This window comes from Rattus norvegicus, chromosome 11 (genome assembly GCF_036323735.1).
Source record: "Rattus norvegicus strain BN/NHsdMcwi chromosome 11, GRCr8, whole genome shotgun sequence".
NCBI classification, from domain to species: domain Eukaryota; kingdom Metazoa; phylum Chordata; class Mammalia; order Rodentia; family Muridae; genus Rattus; species Rattus norvegicus.
In genome coordinates, this window is record NC_086029.1 from 77,274,524 (window position 1) to 77,293,441 (window position 18,918).

The 18,918-nt window shown below is 41.6% G+C and overlaps 1 protein-coding gene across 6 annotated transcripts in view; it reads right to left on the reverse strand.

Moving 5' to 3' along the window:
• The window catches only part of Polq (DNA polymerase theta), a 102,081-nt gene extending 95,334 nt beyond the window's left edge, over positions 1-6,747 (reverse strand). For 4 of the 6 annotated variants that reach the window (XR_005491001.2, XM_063270379.1, XM_063270380.1 and 1 more), the window contains exons 1-4: positions 6,467-6,747; positions 5,358-5,537; positions 3,508-3,638; positions 1,908-2,064 (exon numbers count right to left, since the gene is read on the reverse strand). Coding sequence is in view for 5 of the 6 variants with exons in the window: in XM_063270379.1 (XP_063126449.1) it covers positions 1,908-2,064; positions 3,508-3,638; positions 5,358-5,537; positions 6,467-6,632 (634 nt within the window). In the remaining variant the exon portion in view is untranslated. 6 annotated transcript variants of the gene reach the window in all.
• Positions 6,748-18,918: the final 12,171 nt, after the last annotated feature.

Below are 18,918 nucleotides of genomic sequence, written 5' to 3' on the forward strand. Positions count from 1 at the left end.
GTATTAGTTGCTTTTTAAACTAAAGTCCTGAATTCTTTGGCATTTCAACCATTTCGATATCTTTAGATTAAGCTACTTAAGTTTCTAACTTGACTTTTTGGATGTTTGCATGCTATGACTTGCAGATGTACTGAGGGATAAGTCTTCCCGTCTTACATGGGTCTTAGTGAATGGCTGTCCCTTCAGGGTTCCATCTCAGGACTGCTAAAAGAGAAAACAAACTGCCTATAGAGTTATAGCTCTGGCTTCTCCTTCCTGGAGCAGCCAGGGTGGATGCTTCAAACTGTTTGCTATCCTCCTTGTCATGTGACTTTTTCCCTTAGTTATCCTGTCACCTCTCTTGACCCCCAGTGGGCGCCTGCTAGGAATACAGCCTCTCCTTTGTTATTTGACTCTTCTCCTGAACCGTTACATGAAGAATGCATCTAATCTGCTTTATAATATCAGTTTTCATAAAGACCTTTCGATTTCCTAATGACATAAAAGAAATGTTCCTTGTGTGTGAACTATCTCCAGTTCATACTATATGACAAGTTATTCCAACAAGCTTTCACTCTTATTCTAAAAGTATTTATCCTGCCTAGTGTGCAGAGCAAAATCCCCCAATGAGGTCACTAATGAGGAATACTAAAACAATTCTTGTTAGGCTTGGGCTTGTGCATTGTGTATTCAGATGCGGAGTTCGGTGTCCCAAAAGAGAGGAAATTGGGACTTGAGATCAAGGAGGGGGTCTCAAGTAAGAGCACAAGAGGAAGGATAGAGGAGGTGGAAGAAGAAGGTTGCCATGGGGCAGGATGGACCAGGAGGACATGGTCAAGAGAAGCTCACCCTGAGGACACACATGGAGCAGAGCAAGCCAGGCAGACTCAAACTACAAGTAACATGGGGTCTTACGGCTGGGATGTCGGTTAGAGTAGCTCAGAACCTGCCCAACACAGTGCCAGCAACTTGTAAATAAAATACCAGGTTTCTGTGTCTTTTATTTGGGAACAGGATAGTGTGGGACAAAAAAAAAAAAAAAAAAAAAAAAAAAAAAAAACATAAACTTACTTCTACTATAAAGTGATTGCTATCTCTGCCTGAGCTTAGGCAACAGTCTTACCATGCCTTTTCAGCCGGTGACTCTCACTCTCCAGCTCTCTGCTGGTGCAATGCTTTTGCTGGCTTTAAGTTCACTGGGTTCTCTCTCGGTGAGCTGATAGACTTCTGTACCTGCTGCTACTACAACTGCTTTCCTCTATCTAGGGACTGATCTTAAGGTACAAGGATATGTGACTATCATTTCCCTATTGAATGTTAGCCTCAGAATCCAGTTCTAATCAAGAGCCCATAGTACCAAAATACAATAATGAACACATAAATTCACTAATTGTGTAAAACAACTATAATTGTCCAACCCCAATGCACTTCTTTCTCTTCCTGGCAAAGTTGAGTCAAGAAAGTAGTGATGAGAAGTGACAGAGGCTCAAGCATATCCTGACTTTTATAAAGTTAAAAATGCAAGGGAGACGGCTCAGTGAGTAGGGGACTTACTGCCAAGACTGATAACCTGAGTGCCATCTCCAGAACACACATCCGGGAGGAGAATCAATTCCCACAAGTTGTCTCTAACCTTCCCATATGCGCCATGCTGCGTGCACACGCATACACATACAAATTAGATAAACAAATAATAAATGTGAAAGTCAATTTTAATGCAAGGTAGCAAAATCAAGAAGACAGAAAGAAAAAAAAATACATGCAAAACATAGCACATAAACATGAAGTTCCTGACATTACCTCTGCTAATTCTTGCCTCCAAAAACAGATGAAGAAAATAAGCAATGATATAGGTCATATAGGAATCACAGCTTTACTTCTTTCCATCAAAAACAGGAAAGACCTGTTTAGTGTTATACCATTCTTACCTAAGAGATCCATCTTATTTTCCTCAATGAGGCGATTGATCAGCCCATTGGCTCTCTCAATAGTGCAAACAGCAACGTCCAAGGAGGAGAAACGTCCAGTTGGTGAGGTGCTGCCCATATAGCCATCTACCTTTATTCCTACTTCCTGAAACAGACTCTAAATTAAGTGAAAAGAAACAATACAGATTAAAAACTTATCATCTAACAAGTTGTAGTTAGGTTCTATCCCATAACAGAGTATTTAAAGATGGTATATCACATACTAGAAATAGGATCATTTACTAAAATATGCTTAGAATTAACAGAGCTTAGCATTGCAAATACCAGTAAAAAGAGTGAAATAAATTAATAATCAGTTTAATAATCTAAGTTCTAACAGCTATTACAGAATTTAAAATTGAAAAACACTGAAGTTCACATGTTTAATTCAATAGTAGAAAGTAGTTAAACGTTTTAAGGAACAAATTTACACTTTACAAGGAAATACTCTTATCTTACTTAAAGACTAGTTTTTCGTATGATGGGAGAAAATTTTTCAGAAGTTCAGTTCCGGGGGATTGATATTAACTTTTGGTTTAACACTTAACTAGCGTACCTTCTCAATGAAAGGGGTCCTTTCATCGTTTTGCTACTTTGAGTCTAAGCTGAGAGGAAGTTCCTGAGTGGGACCAGCTTTGTTGGCTATTTGGCCTCTGCAATAACCATTAAAAAGATTTGTAAAACCATGGAACTTTAGATATGTTCATTCAATCAATTTCTTCCGAGAGTCTGAGTTTAATGAGTTATAGTACTAAGAGTTAATGGCCTCAGTTTACAAATAAAACCCACAAGGCCCTGCAGGTTGTGCCTGGCAACTCGGCATGAAAATCTAGATTACTGACCAGTCTGTACAATGATTTCTATTCAAAGAGCACACTGCTTCACTGCAGAAATCACTAGTCTTTTTTTTTTCTCTATCTAATGGACACTGTGTTTGTGGAAATGCCTTTAAAATAGTGGAGTACTTTATCATCAGCAGAAATGAAGACTCACGTAACAAGACAAGGGAAGCTAAGTCTTCTCAGTGATCCTTGGCTGCAGTGTGATAGGCCTCCTTAAACATGACTTTTTCCATACAATCATTAGTCCAACTACTTGGTTTCAATGCTAATTTTTTCATTTGCAGTTACATGCTACTCTTTACTTCCTATGAACAGTTCATCATTTTAATACAGTACCCAAGGATATCCTTCTGATTTGCTATCCCTTTCTACCTTACACAATAATAATTTTTAAATTTCCCTCTCTGGGGTTTGTTTTGTTAGTGCTGAGCTAAATGTCCTTAGGCCTCTTTTTAACTCTTTGACACAGGGTTTCACTAGGTTGCCCAGGTAAGCCGCCTCCTCCTCCCTTGAATTTCAGGTAGATCCAATCTCACACCTGTACCACAATGCCCAACTGTTCCAATAAACTACTAAGAATTTTAAGTCAGTTTTTAAAGCTATATACATGCGATAAAAGAAACTTCATTTTCCATTTGATTTTATACCTCCTTCAGATGAGTAAAACCAATGCTAGCAATGCTGAACCTTTCACTATTTCAAACAACAAAAACTGTTACCTGGAGATAGTATTTCTTCTCTTTAGCCACAGACACAAAGGGCAGAATGAACAACGCTTTCTTCCGCGTTTCCAAAACCCGCTTCAAAATAAGTAACTCTGCAACAAGCGTCTTCCCAGCACTTGTAGGAGCTAAAATATGATTATTCCACAAAATTATAACAAAAAGTAGCATTCGTACACTGCATTATTAAGTGTTGTAAGCCATACCCAGTATTAGAGAGTCTAGGATTAATACATTAAAGAGTCAACTTGAAACCTTAACTCCTAAAATGCCCTTGACTCTACACTAGGTTTCCAAATAATCTCAGAGTAAACGGAGAGGACTTTTAATGATGAACACCGCTGAGTACCTCACCAATTCTGTTCTTTAAGAATCCACTGAATAGGTAAAATCTCCCCTTCCCCCATGAACACCTTTGAGATAATAAGATAAAGGCTAGGACAGAAACTAGGAGGAGCTATAAAGATTACAGAAAGGAAAGAGGAGAGTAAAGAGATTGAAAAGAAAGGCAGCAGAGGTTGGTTTGAGATGAGGAGTGGAGACGTGGCATGGCAGTTAACAAAGTGAGCTGTTATTAGAGAGGACATAAGCTTGATCCCCAGCACCCAGCAGAGTCTGAATTCCGGCATCCATATCAGACCACTCCCAACTGCCTGCAGCTCCTGCTCCAGGGGATTGAACGTCCTCTTCTGGTCCCTGTACACTACGCTCACAAACACACAGACAGACACACAGACACATGCATAACTACAGATTTTGAAATGTTTAAGTGCTACTCAAAGAAGAGGGTTATAATCCTACCACCTAAGGACTTTTTTGGTCTATCCTGAAAGCAATGCGAAATAACTAGCATGTTCTTAGAAACACAGTGGGAAAGTCATATTTATGGTGACTACAGAAGCAGGACAAGATCAGAGAAAAAGATAAATCTGTTAACGAGGGTACTGCCAGATCTAGAAGGAAGATGTTGATGGCTACCCCAGGTAATGGAACCAAAGACAGAAAGTCCGCAGATCCAATATATACCTAAGGTAAAAATGTCTTGATTGTGTGAGTTGCTGACCAAAGTGGTAAGTGATTTAAGAAACTGAAATGCCTAGGTATTCCTCCAGTCAGCAACCAACTGGTGCTACCATTTAATGCCACACTTTAAATGCATTTAAATGCTTTCTGTAGGCCAAACTGTTGGAAGCTTTTATAATTAACACTCAGCTCTACCAAGTCAGTTAGCATCCCCCTCCTCCACTCTCCCTATAATTTGCAAATCCACGAAGCCAGTAAACGATACAGTTCCCAAACCCAATTAGTCTGAGTACGCAGTCTGAACTTGTATCTACTTAGTTGGCATTCTGGTTCTTTTTCACAGTGTTAATAAAACTCTAAATGCCTCAGAACTTCAGAGGAAACTGACACAGAGGAATCGTATCTTATATTTGATCCTTAAGACACTACAGCAAACAAAGGTTTAAAATTGTGCATATCCAAGTTGCTCTTGAGAACCCATGTATGTCTTATAAAGTATAAGACATACTGTTCTGTAAGTACGACCCTGAACAATCAGCTCAGTTGTGAATATAAAAGTTAGAGGCAGCGGAGAACAAACGAGAGCAGGCTGGCATCTCCCATTACAGACTCACTCCGACGTACGTTCATTAAACAAGCGGAATTTTTACCAGATAAATTACAAATGTCCTTGCTTCCCTCCTCTACCTTGTAATGGAACTTTCATGATGTCAGGATGCAAATGATGATGTTCCGACTGTTTAAAAAAAAAAATGCCACCAACCCAACGGAGAATTGTTCACACCAATAACTTTAGTGAAAGAAGTTTGCATAAATTTGAATACCTGAATAAACCAGATTCTTTCCTTCCAGGACTTGTCCGAGCAAAAGACACTCTGCCTGCCATTCGAACATCTTTTTTACACCAAAATTGTGGTATTTCTCCAGAACTGCTTTAGGGAGTCCCCAGTTTGCCAATAGCAGCTGGTCTATCTGGTCATCAGAAACTCTTTGCTTGCATGTTCCTTTCAGGAAAACAAAAACGATTTAATTACCTCCAACATACAAGTTTAGTAGTTAGCCCGTCTAATTCACTACCAAACTTAAAACACATCTCGACTTCTAGAGACTTAATAAGAAACTGGCCCTATACAGAAAGATACCAGCAAATTTTTATTTACTAGATGTAATTTTGAAAACTCTTAAAAAGCCACAAACAAAAATGTGTGCTATATACCCTGAATTTAAAAGTCTGTACAGATTTGGAGATAGAAGGCGCTCTATGAGTGATTAAGCATTACAAAACTAATTAGATAAGTTTCTCTTTACATTTTTGTACTGAGATGTCTGCCTAACCAAGGGCAAAGCATTATGAAATGCATTGGTGCAGACCTGTAATCCCAAGATTTACGGATAAGAAGGATCCAGAGTTCGAGACCCCAGCCTACCCTGACCTAGAGCAAGCCCTTATCTCAAAAAAAAAAAAAAAAGCAAAAGCAAAAAAGCAAACAAGAACCAGGCTAACGTTCTGAGGAAACAATATGAATGTCTTCCAGCTTTGCTCTGGATTCAAAACAGCCTGCAATCTGGTACTTCCCCAATATGAAGTTGTACTACTGGACATTATTCGAAGCAACCCCTCGACATGGTGACAGGATCTGGCCAACTTGGAAGTTGTTTCTGGGAAGTTGTAAAGACCCAAAAACCAAAGAATGCCCATATCTACGGAGACAGTGGTGGGCTAAAACACCTATCAGCTGTGCATGTTGGTGGCCAAGAGGGAAGCGGTCCCCGATGTTGGAGTCCAAGGCAGGGTGCTGGATAGCAGCCCTCCGGCCATCCAGCTCCGGTGCTGGAGTGCATGCCCCTGCTATCCTCCGGGCCCACCTCAGCCTGCGTGTTGGAATACCGTCTCCTGCTGCCCTCGACCGTGTCGGCCCCGCTGTACGAGTACCTGTCCCTGCGAGCCTCCGGCCGCGTCCCAGCCCCGGAGGTGGACTCAGCACCGGCCTACACAGGAGCTGAGGGCTGACACAGCTATCACCGTCTCCCGAGAACGAGAATGAGTCGGAGCCGGATGATGAACGCCGCCGTTTCCCACTCCGGCGCGGAAGACTCATTGCAAACAAGTTCCTCTTAACTGTTCAGGACACGACACAGTCCCAGAGGCCTCCCGTGCGACAGAACCCCAGCCTAGTGACAGCTACCGCCACCATCTTCCCGCCTCTGCTTCAAATTCAGGCATCCCAGCCCGCCCCGGAACCATAGAGTTCTCATAGAGAGAGTAACCCGACTACCATAGAGTGGTTAGGGAAGGAACGGCCCGTGCTGATACGTGGCTTCCGGCCTCCGATGGCAGTTAGGGAATAGAAACAGGGGTAGTGCTCTGGCGTTATTAAAAGGAGTGCAACACCGGAATCCGCATTCGTAGATTGTCCTAAAAACATTCCTTCTGTTTTTAATTACTTCTGACTTGAATAGGAAGCTAAGAGCTCCTCCCCTTAAGTGAATAGATTAGGGAAGTATCTATTTTTTACTATTGTATTTTGTTTGGTTTGTTTTTTTTTTTTCGAAAATTACTTCAGATTGTGTAAAACGAAAAAAAATTAGGGTTTCTGATGGAGCATACTTTGTGCTTTTCCTCTTGTCGAATACGTGAACTAAAATAACAGGGGTGGGGTGGGATGGGGTAGAGGCCACGCCCAGGTTAAACATTCCATTCTGTAGGCTGGTTCGATACCGAATTATTTTGGGCTATCTTAGCCCCTTAAATAGCCACTTGCTTGGTCACACAACTCTGTCGCATTCTTGTGACCATTAAGTAAGTCTTTTTGGAACGTATGAGCAGACCCTTAGCTTCCACCAACCCAAAAGTTAAGCGTGCTATCCACATCTGAGCCCTACAGCAGATGTTTCTCTTGATTTGCTGACTCCAACCTACCTGATGTTTCCACCGATGTATCTTAAAATATCTTAATTTATAGCTCTCTCTACTCCGTAAATATAAAACTCGGTAAAACTGCTACCACGCACGGAACAGCACATAGAGCAATTTAAATTTGCCCCTGGAGCCATAGTAACTCATATTGGTTCCAGAACTATCTTATTCCGTTTAGGTGAGAGATGCACTTTATGCTGACAGGTGATAGGGAAAGGACTATTTCTGCACTCAGGTGCATTATATCCTGAGGATCGTATGATCAGAACTGGAGAGACTGGATAGATCCCTTCCGTGCTGAAAGAGGAGCTCTGAAAGCACATGGGTCGTTCTGAACAAGGAACTTATTAATGTGCCTTGACCAACTTCTGGACATAAATTGGTGCCTGATAATTGCCTAGTTCCGCAGTTTATCTCACCAAGCCAACTAGTGGATGACAAGCCTATCCTGAAGAAATTATGGTCATTATTGGGGGGGGGGGGGAGCACAACAGGGGTGGGAGTATGGGGAGTGAATTTAGAAAGCAGTTAAACAACGTTATTCTAAAATCCCACCAGAGGGAGTCATTACTTTATGAAAGACTTTATATTCGCTTGGAAATTATTGGGCATCAACTGTACACTGGACTCTGTGTCTGTGACGAAGTGTGGAATGGTTCCTGCTCTGAAAGATGCTGGTGCAAACATTGGCTAGATAAATTACAAATTTAAATGGTGACTACGGCTCAGGGAGAAATTGCTAGAAACAGAGGACTGTCAAAGGAATCCTGACCTATAGTCTCAGTGGAAACTAAGTCCAGCTAGAGACCTACACAGTCTGGGTCTGAGTTTAGAAACGTAATAATTGTGCTATCTTGGGCAAGTTGCATAACCCCTCAGAGTTTCCACATCATATGATGAGAATAATAAGAATCTATTATCGTGTGGATGCGTGTGTATACAGAATGCTGAGACCGGGACTGCCACATAAGTACTGTTGAGAGAAAATTACATTACATATTTGAACAAGCCCTAATAATAATTCAGGAATGTAATGATGAAGAAAGAACAAGCCAGAGATATCTCTTATGGTTAGCCCATCGCATACTACCTTACTTTATTAGGTGAACCATGATGAAATAAAGAAGACCGCTAGGAAAGCAAATGGTATGTGTCCTGCTACAAGCCCAAACTATGCTTTCGAATCTTCAATATTTAGTCCCAATATTTAAGTCTTCAAAACTAAACCCAAAACTACTTCTCAAAACTAGCACTACCATAGACCTGGCCATCACATAGGGAGGTTGTAGGCCCCAGTAAGGAACTGACTGGTGTTGATTTGTTAAATGGACAAGTTAAATTGCCATCAAAAAATCTATCTTTAGACCTATAGATTAATATTATTCTCAACTCTGGCAGAGGACCATCTTTCTATAGCTAATGCACAGACTCATAATTGGTAAACAGATGACTGTGGAGTGTTCAACCCTAAGAGGGACATTGATATAAACCCTACCAAGGCTCAAAGAACACTTAGGAAGAGGGACCTAAAGAATGTAAGGAGGATGGGGGAGGGCGGTGCTGTGAGATGATGTCTTCTGGACATGACAGAGCTGTTGCACTCCGGGAACTCACTGCAGCTGTGGTCACATGTACGTGATCAAACCAACAAGATCAGTGAACTTTCCGGCAGACATCACTGATTGAACTCAGTGGAAGGGAATATTTGAGTTCCCTGCTAGCACCCACACAATAAGCCAGACAGCAGTAAGCACTTCTGATCCCATCACTAAGGAGCTGGAGATGGGAAGACTCCTAGAACTTGCTAGGTAGCTTCAGTGAGAGACCTTGTCTCAAAAAATAAGGTGGAAACTGATAGAAAGGGAAAGTATCTGAATTCCTGGCTTCAATAACTTGTCTTTCTAATTGCCTTTTTGTGTACTTCTTGACTATGACGGAAGTCAGAAAATGATTCTTAAGGGACTGGGTTTAGGGGCTACAGAAGAAAAATCATCTAAAATGTAGGTGGAAGGGGAAAGAAGTTAATTATTAAGTAGGGATATATCAAGAAGGAGGAGCTCTAGACCAACCCCCTCAAGGCTTAGAGAATATCCAGGAATGGTACAAACTGATCTGTAAGAACTAATTTAAAAGGTTTATTCCCAGACCTCTTGCCCAACTCCCTTCCCTGTAGCAGTGAATTAAACCGCTCTATGCTCCTGACTGTCAGAGCCCCTTGGGTCCTCCAATGGAACACACACACACACACACACACACACACACACACACACACACACACACACAGAGGAGTGTGCACGAGCACCAGTTAATTTTGATATGCCTTGGCTAGCACAATGGCTTGACACTTCTAATGCTCCCCTGAGCTAGCTTATATTTCCCTCTGATACTTCTGGCTTAACACCTTCTAACTCTATGTTTTATCTTTGCTATCCTGTTACCTTCTGGGCAGCTCGACCTGTTGAGCTACTTTCCCCTTTCACCTACATTTTGGATAATTTTTCTTCTGTAGCTCCTAAACCTAATCCCACTGCCTCCAAATCATAGCAAATCTGTGCTCGCTCTCTCTTCTCTTCTCTTCTCTTCTCTTCTCTTCTCTTCTCTTCTCTTCTCTTCTCTCCTCTCCTCTCCTCTCCTCTCCTCTCCTCTTCTCTCTCTCTCTCTCTCTCTCTCTCTCTCTCTCACCAATAGGTTAACTCCCAGTCAGTAGGTCATCCCCCCACCCCCGACCTCTACAAGCCATAGGTTTCGGCTGGGCGCTTACTTCCTACCAGCTGACTAACTCCTCCCTCTCCCAGCTGCACTGTGGATCACTGAAAAGAAGGCCTGGTGATCTTAGAGAGCTTACCTCACCATGAGAATTTCAGAGGTCTACACTCCTGCTGTCATTTGAAATGATCTAACCAGCTAAATGCATCCTGACTGGTCCAGTTGAAAAAAGAAATAGAGCCAATCTTTGGTCCACACCCTATTAAGAAGTATATTACCGTGGTGGTCTGTATATGCTTGGACCTGGGAGTGGCACTATTAGAGGGTGTAGCCTTGTTGGAGTAGGTGTGTCACTGTGGGCGTGAGCTTTAAGACCCTCATCCTAGCTGCCTGGAAGTCAGTCTCCACATAGCAGCCTTCGGAGGAAAATGTAGAACTCTCAGCTCCTCCTGTGCCATGCCTGCCTGGATGCTTCGGTGTTCCCAACTTGATGATAATGGACAGACCCTCTGAACCTGTAAGCCAGTCCCAATTAAACATTGTCCTTATAAGAGTTGCCTCAGCCATGGTGTTCACAGCAGTAAAACCCTTAGACAATAACCTAGACTCACCTGAAGGAAACAATGTTCCTCCTCTGGCCCACATCCCCTATGTTATACAAGGGGCTCACTCTGGCTTTTTGTACTGTATATGTTTCAATGCTACCTCTGCTAAGATAAATCTTCTATGTAACGAAACGCAAATTTCTTGTCCTTTAATTCTTTATGTGACAGAGAAGCAAATTGCAGACAAAGCTAGCCCTCAACAACCAGAGATTCCTTATTGCTAGATTACAAGTGGTAGGGAGAGGACAACGGAGAAAACAAAATTAAAGGCCAGCAAAAGCTATCAAACCAAGTCATTACATCCACATGTCAGACTTATGATATTGTGGCTAAGCAGAGTGAAGCTTGGGAAGCTGGAGAGCAGACAGCAGTTACAAAATAGAGCAAAACATCCTAATTTCAGAACAGAGTTTAGGAATGTCCAGCATTGTGAAACTCAAGTCCATTCAGATTAAAGCCATAAAGTGAAACATAGGCACAATAAATACAAATAAGTCTTGCTTAGATACCTTTAGATAGAAATATACATTATTTATTATAAATATATTAAAAATCAACTAGACATTAAAATTACCTCCAAAGGAATAAAACTATAACCACTAGAAGACTTTTCAAATAAATAAATAAATTCTACACTCGTCTATCCTGTTGTTTGAGAATAAAAATATAGTAAAGACATTTGAAGGGAGTTTGAAATTGTAATTAGCAGACCCTCACTAAGTGATCCACTTCTGAGTCTACATCAGAAAGAACAAAGAGATGAAATAAACAAAAATTATCAAAGAATCCAGACAGCATTAAACCTAAATATTTATGGCAATAATAATAATAATAATAATAATGATAATAATAATAATAATAATAATGTACAAAGAGCATAAAAGCAAGCTTGATCTAAAATAAAAGCAAAAATAACATGAAAGATTAAATTTAAACATGAGTTCAATATTTGAAAGCTGAAAATTTTATTTTTTGGAGAGGAATATAGACAAAGTGCACAATTTTTTTACACTAAAATTAAAAAAAAAAACCTTAGGAGGCAGCTTGGATAGCTAACACATAGTAGGAAGTTTGGGTGGAGGGACAATAGCATTCCTGTCCATCACAGTTGCACAAGACTCTAAGCAGACTTTTATGGCTAGGAGGAAGAAAAAGAGAGCTGGAGGAACAGAGCGAGGAAGGCAGAGCGGGCGGGAGGAACACCAGTGCCTGTGTGTTTGGGTGGTGACAGTGGGTACGTAAAATTAGGTTTAAAAAAAAAACACTTCAAAGCTTGCATGTACAATGTACCACATGGGAGCAAAAGAAAACTAAGTATAAAGTACAACAGAAGGTCGGGAAGTCCAAAGAATTCGTATAACAATGTACAAGGTAAAGAGGTAGAGATAACCTTGGACATTTCCCTAATCATCACCCTAGCAAACTCTAGTGTTTAAATCCATGTTACAATTCTCAGATTGGACTGCCTACTGTAGGGCCCACCTGAAACTTTAAATAGCGCTGATGTTGAAGAGTTAAAATAAAAACGTCATAAAAACTGCAAAAGAACAGCAGATAAGGGGACAGGACAGAGCAGGCCTGAGATGTGCCCCGACAAGCCTAAAAACAAGGTCGAGGGATTGTTCCAGAAACTAACAGCCACCATCTCCGCTGAGTCAGGGGCCATCCGGACAGACAACTCCCTGCTCTACAGATAAAGATAAGACGCTCTCCTATATTGAGAACACCCCAGCCCGCACGTACTGCTGGCAGGTGAGACCTTGTACCCATTTCCCTTGCTGATAACCACGCTGAATCCCCTTGCCTTCCCCTATAAAAAGCCTTAAATTTCGAGTCTTGGGGTCGATTCCTCTGTCTCCTGCGTGAGACACGTTTCGGCCCGAGATCTCATTAATAAACGCTACCTCTTGCTGTTACATCAAGACCGGCTACTCTGGTTTCCTGGGGAACTCCATCCCGCGACTAGAGTGAGAGGCTCCCCAAATTTAGGGGCAGCTCTTTCAATGTGACTGCATAAAGAAAACCTAGAAGGCCGCTTGGAGGCTTGATACAAGGCAGGAAGCCTGAGGTAAAACCAATAATGAAGCCAGTTCCCATCACAGTTGCACAGACTCTAAGCATGTGTTTACGGGGAGGAAAGGAGGGGGAGAGAGAAGGGAGGAATGGAGGAAGGGGGAAGAAGGGAGAAGAAGCATCAGTATATGTGTTTGGGTGGTGATGGTAGATATTCAAGTTATTGAGGGTCAGAACCTGCTCCATGATAGCCTTGCTAAATTGGACTTAGCAAACCTGCCATTTAAAAAACAATTAACTGTCAACCAAACAAACAAGGAATAGGTAAAAGCAGAAAGGGGGTGAGTTACCCAATGGGGTCCATCTTCAGGGTCTCCAAAGAGAAGACGATGATATCCACAACCAAGAAGTGTGGTCCGGCCTGTCACTGAACCACTGTCGTCTCTCCAGCCAAGTGGTCTGACCAGTAGGCCACACTGTGTGGAATCTCTGTGGGTAGTTGAGCTCCATTGGCTGCTGTCAGGCTTTCAACATTTTCCTTCCAGCATGAGATTTCTAGGGAGAATTCAAATGCCCCGTGGTGTCTTGTTCTAACAGCCTGGGTAGCCAGAGTGAGGCCAAACGTCTCTAGATGGTCTCCATTCCTCCCAGGTATGCTGGTTACATAATTTAAAAAATGATACTTAAATGCAAGGCCTTTTATCATAAGGGGACACACACACACACACACACACACACACACACACACACACACACACACTGCCCAGAATGAAACCCATCAAGCAGGACTAGAAATGGGCATTCCAGGATTAATAATAGCTAAGGGGGAAGATAAGAAAGAGACAGGACAGAAATGGGTGTCAATATGGATCCTAAGATTCTAAAAAAGACTGAAAGGATGCCAGTCACCAGGTACCATTCACAATGAAGGGAATAAGAAAAGACAAGATCTGACAGAAGATCTCACTGGGTGATCAAAACAGGGGCACAATTGAGAAGCGAATGCTAGTGAGATCGGCCCACTGTTACATCACTAGATTTCCAGGGCTGAGTGACTACTTGCCAATTACTCTGTTCCATTCATTTCCGAGTCACCAGGCATAGGTCAAGACTTGCCTTGTGGGAGACAAGCAGTAACCACTTTATGGGTAAACACAGTGTTCCTGCTTGGCAGTTCTATCTTGTGTTCAACACAGCCCTGATGAGGGACCTACGCTAGCCCACTTGGTTCATTAACGCCTTTGTTAAATTCGCTAGTGTCAGCTTCAGACTCCCAAAGCCCTTCCTGGGAAAGTGGGTGGGGGTTTAGATTGTGCATACAGCAGGCCATTGCTACTGCTATAATTGACCAGACCGTATGTGCCTCTAGCTGTGATTAACCGAGGATAGGATAAATCATGCGTGCCCCCTCTGCCGTCTGGGTGTCACGCTCTACTCAGTTTTTCTTTAGGGTAAAAAATATAGAATTATTTTCATCCTGCTGCAGGTAGACATCCAGCATTGCTATACATTTGTTAAAAAGCTTTTGTTCCCTATGGCATGCTTTTGATGCTTCCGTAAAAGAGGAGGGGCATAGCTTTGTTCGTTTGTTTCCTGGTCCCTGTCATCCTGTCTTGTTATGCCAGCACCAGGCCAGTTTGTCACTATAGCTCCACAGTATAATTTGGGTCATGTATTGTGGTACCTCCACCTGTTATTTCTCTTTAGGATTCTTTGGCTACCCACGGTCTTTTATGGTGCCATACACATTCTTGGGTTTGTTTTTTTTTTTCCAGTTTCGTGAGGGACCACATCACACATTTTATAAGAATTGCACTGAATTTGTAGATTTCTTTTAATATAGCCATTTTCACAACATTAATTCTGCCAATCCAAGAATATGGAAAGTCTCAACATTCTGTAATAGAACTTTTGCTTTCCTTTTTCTTTGTTTTCCTGTCTTCTTTTTTGTTTTGTTTTGGTTTTGGTTTTTGGGGGTTTTTTTTGTTTGTTTGTTTGTTTTGTTTTGTTTTTTATTAACTTGAGTATTTCTTATATACATTTCGAGTGTTATTCCCTTTCCCGGTTTCCGGGCCAACATCCCCCTAATCCCTCCCCTTCCCCTTCTTTTTGGGTGTTCCCCTCCCCATCCTCCCCCCATTGCCACCCTCCCCCCAATGATCACATTCACTGGGGGTTCAGTCTTAGCAGGACCCAGGGCTTCCCCTTGGTTTTTGGGGTTTTTTATTTGTTTGTTTGTTTTTGTTTAGACAGGGTTTCTCTGTTAGCCCTGGCTGTCCTGGAACTCTCTCTGTAGACCAGGCTAGTCTTGAACTCAGAAATCCACCTGCTTCTGCATCTCAAGTTCTAGGACGTCCCAGATTTCCTTTTTCCATTTTCATTGTAGAGGTCTTTCTTTTATTAATTGATTCCATTTGTTCCTAGAAATTCTGTCTTCTGGAATTATCCCTAAAAGTCCACTTTGGGTACATAGGAAGGCAACTGATTTTTGTGGATTGATCTTGTATCATTCAACTTTTAAACATGTTGAACTGTTTTGTAAAATTTTTTCATTGAGTTTTTCAAAGATTAACCCCATCTTCTTCCTCACCAATAATAACGCTTCCTCTTGATTAGACTCGCTTTTTTACTGATTTGTTTGTTTGTTGCCTTTGCTAAGCGCACCAGCACAGCACAGGACTGTATTTTGCCACTTAGAAACATTGGTAGGAATGCTTTTGGTGTCTCTTTGTTACATAGTCTCCCGGTGTAAAGTAAATCAAAGCCTCTGGGCACGGAAGTTCCTGGAAAGACCACACCTGCTGCAAAGCTGTGAACGGATTAGACCCTTAATGACTAAAGGCAGGTTGGAGTACATGTCCAGAGCCAAATTACAATTTATTTTGGCCTATCTTCTCGTGTGTAACTGGCATGCCATAGACACTGTGCTTATGAAAAATAAGGTTTGGACTTTTGGATGATGCAAACAAACGTCTAAGTTTCAGAAAGAAATCTGCTCCACATGGAGTGAGTTTTCCTAGGATATAATTGGGAGTTGTAGTACAGAGATAGATGCAAATATAGATGTAGATAGACACACAGAGATCTATATGCCAAATACACAGATTATTAAATATATCAAGATGTTGATCTTCCTTATCACCTTGCCATGAAAAATAATTGGTTTTTGCTTAGAATTAATTTGCCACTGGAAGTCTACCCTGTCTCCAAGCTTTTCACTTTTCCTCATTTAATACCTGATTAACCTATACTTTCCCCCCTTCTCTGCACTCCTGTGCCCCACCCCTTCTTTCCTTCCTACCTCTCTTTTTGGCTATGTAACCCAGAGCCTCCAGCACAGTGAGCAAAAGCATTCTACTGAGCCACCATTCCCCAACCTAGGTTCATTCTTCAATTTTCATTTGAGCTAAAGCTGACTGAATTGTTTTGGGCCATCTGATTTCTATTCCCATAGTACCCCTGATGAGGAGAAACCACCCTGCAACTTGTCAGCAACACAAATTGAACAACGCATGCAGTTCCAGCAGGCACTTGACACCACAGTATCAAGTCAGTTCCCTTGAATCCGGCTCCCTGGTCCATCCTCTCGAATCTGTCCATCTTCTCTTGGAAGCCCTTGTTCGTTTTCTCAAATAAGAGCAATTGCCAAGTTCGAGTGAAAGTAGACTTAGACTGTTCTAAATGTGCATTGATTTGCCTGGTTTCCCTGGCAGAGAATCGGTGCGGTGGGACAGCCAGAAGCTGCACACTCAGTTCTTGGACTCTCAGTGTCTCCTCCTGCCACTGCTTCCTTTGGATATGAGAGTCCACGTTGGCCTTTTCTGCCTCAAGCTCTAACTCCCAACCATTTCATAGACTTTACCTTTCAGAATGATATGTAGCCTATTTGGTCTATCCTCATCCACAACCCAACTCCTTTATTTATTCTTATTGTTAATACTATTATAAAGAAATCAGGCATAAATGATTTTAAAATGCCAATATTTCAGGCTCTTCTTGATAATTTAAGCTTTAAATCACTTTTAGCTAAATAGTAACTATCAAGAAAAGAATATCATTATAGACACTTGTTACATAGGAACTGATTGACATAAAGTGGAATGTTTATTTATAAACATATTTTTATAAGAATCAGAGGGTCACAGTGAATGAACTTTGAGTTAATGCTAGTCCCATTTACCTGAGTAGCTTTATATCTACAAGCAGAAATAAATTCCAAATAAGGAAAGGACATGCCCAAACCAGGGAACAAATGGTCAATGTTCTAAAATAATTAGGTTATCACAACTGTGAGTTCGAGCCAAGTAGAAAGTTAAATTTGATTTCCTCTTAAGAGTAATGACTATGTTATAATTACTATGAATTCTGTCATCACATTCATTGTGTCTTGGTAAATAATCCGTGTTAAGTATTGTTTGTTGACAAAACAAGTCTTCAGTCAATCTGGTACCATCACCGCTGTACCTACCCTAAAATCTGATGCTATTTGCATGGTCAATAAAAATAAAGTATAAAGGGTTGGAGAGATGGCTCAGCGGTTAAGAGCACTGAATGACCTTCTAGAGGTCCTGAGTTCAAATCCCAGCAACCACATGGTGGCTCACAACCATCTGTAATGAGATCTGATGCCCTCTTCTGGTGTGTCTGAAGACAGTGACAGTGTACTCATATAAATAAAAATAAATAAATATTTTTAAAAAACCAAGTGTAAAGTGAAATATTAAAATTTTATACCCACCAATCAGCTCTTACTATTATCACTGTCTATGATGCACTGAAGTTTATATTCAGTCCCTTTGGAAGTTCAGCTCTCACAGCCCAGAAGTCTGAGCACATGGAAGCCTCTCTCCACTTCTTTTCAGCCTGGAGAACACAGTTGTCGATCATAAAAGCTTCACCTCAGCATGGGTCTATCCTATTTCTGTAGAAGAATTGCTATCTATAGACACTTATTATATATAAAATTATATATGTCATATACATGCATGTGTTATACATATACATTGCATTTTATAGAGACATATACACAGGCTTTCACATGTAAAAGAGAACAAAGACATTGATGAATTCTCATGAGTTTGTCATATAGTCTTCACCAACAGTCATTCATCATGCTTTTGGAGTTCTCCCTGGCAGAAAATGAGTCAGCAGCTGGGTCCTTTTTATTGCCGAGTAGCGCTTCTCTGTGTGGACATACCACATGTTGTACAGTCATCGCACAAGGACATGTAGACTGTCCTCAGCACCTGGCTCTCACAGACACTGCTACTATGAATAGTTGTGTGCACATCTTTTCATAGGTTCACGCCCTCATTCCTTTTTGGTAGATTTCAAAATGGAACTGCTGAATCATGAGGCAAGCTCATGTTAAACTTTTTAAGAAATTACCAGACTGTAATTGTAATGCCCCGAGGATTCCATAATCCCGCCCCAGCTTCTGAGGTTCCAAACTCTCAACCTCTCATCACGTGGCCTTTTAATACTCCTCGTGGAGATATTTTTTCCAATTCTCTTGCTCATTTGGTGTTGGTGGTGTGGATTTTTCGAGACAGGGGTTCTCCGTGGGACAGGCCTGGCTCTCCTGGCATCCACGCATTGATCTGCCTGTCTCTGCCTCCCTGAGTGTGGGGACTAAAGGTGTGCACCCCCACCAGCAGCAGCCAGCTCTGCTGTCCCTGTTGTTTTAAAGTGGGACGCCTGTCTTCTTAACTTCGAGATGTTGTAGTTTGATCTGTTCTAGTTTGCTTTTATGTTGCTGTGATAAAACACGGGCCTAAAATAACTTGGGAGAGGGAGGAGAGGGTTTATGTTAGCTTACAGGCTGCAGTCCCTCAGTAGGGAAGCCAGACAAGGAACTGAAGCAGAAACCATGGAGAAATGCTGCTTACTGGCTTTCTTCTCTGGCTTGTTCAGCTGTCTTTTTTTTTTTTCCCCTTAATGGTGAAAACGTGTATTTAGAAGTAGCCAGCCGGGCTCAGTAGAGATGATTCCAGTCTTCAGCATCCAGAGCTTCAGAATCAGGAGGCAGCTGAGCACACGCCTTTTTCTCCCCACCAGGTCTCCTCAGGGTATTGACTTTAGCCACGTCAATGCCACGGTCTCTTCATAGCCCGTGTTGAGCTGGTAGCTTGTTGGACTTGGCAT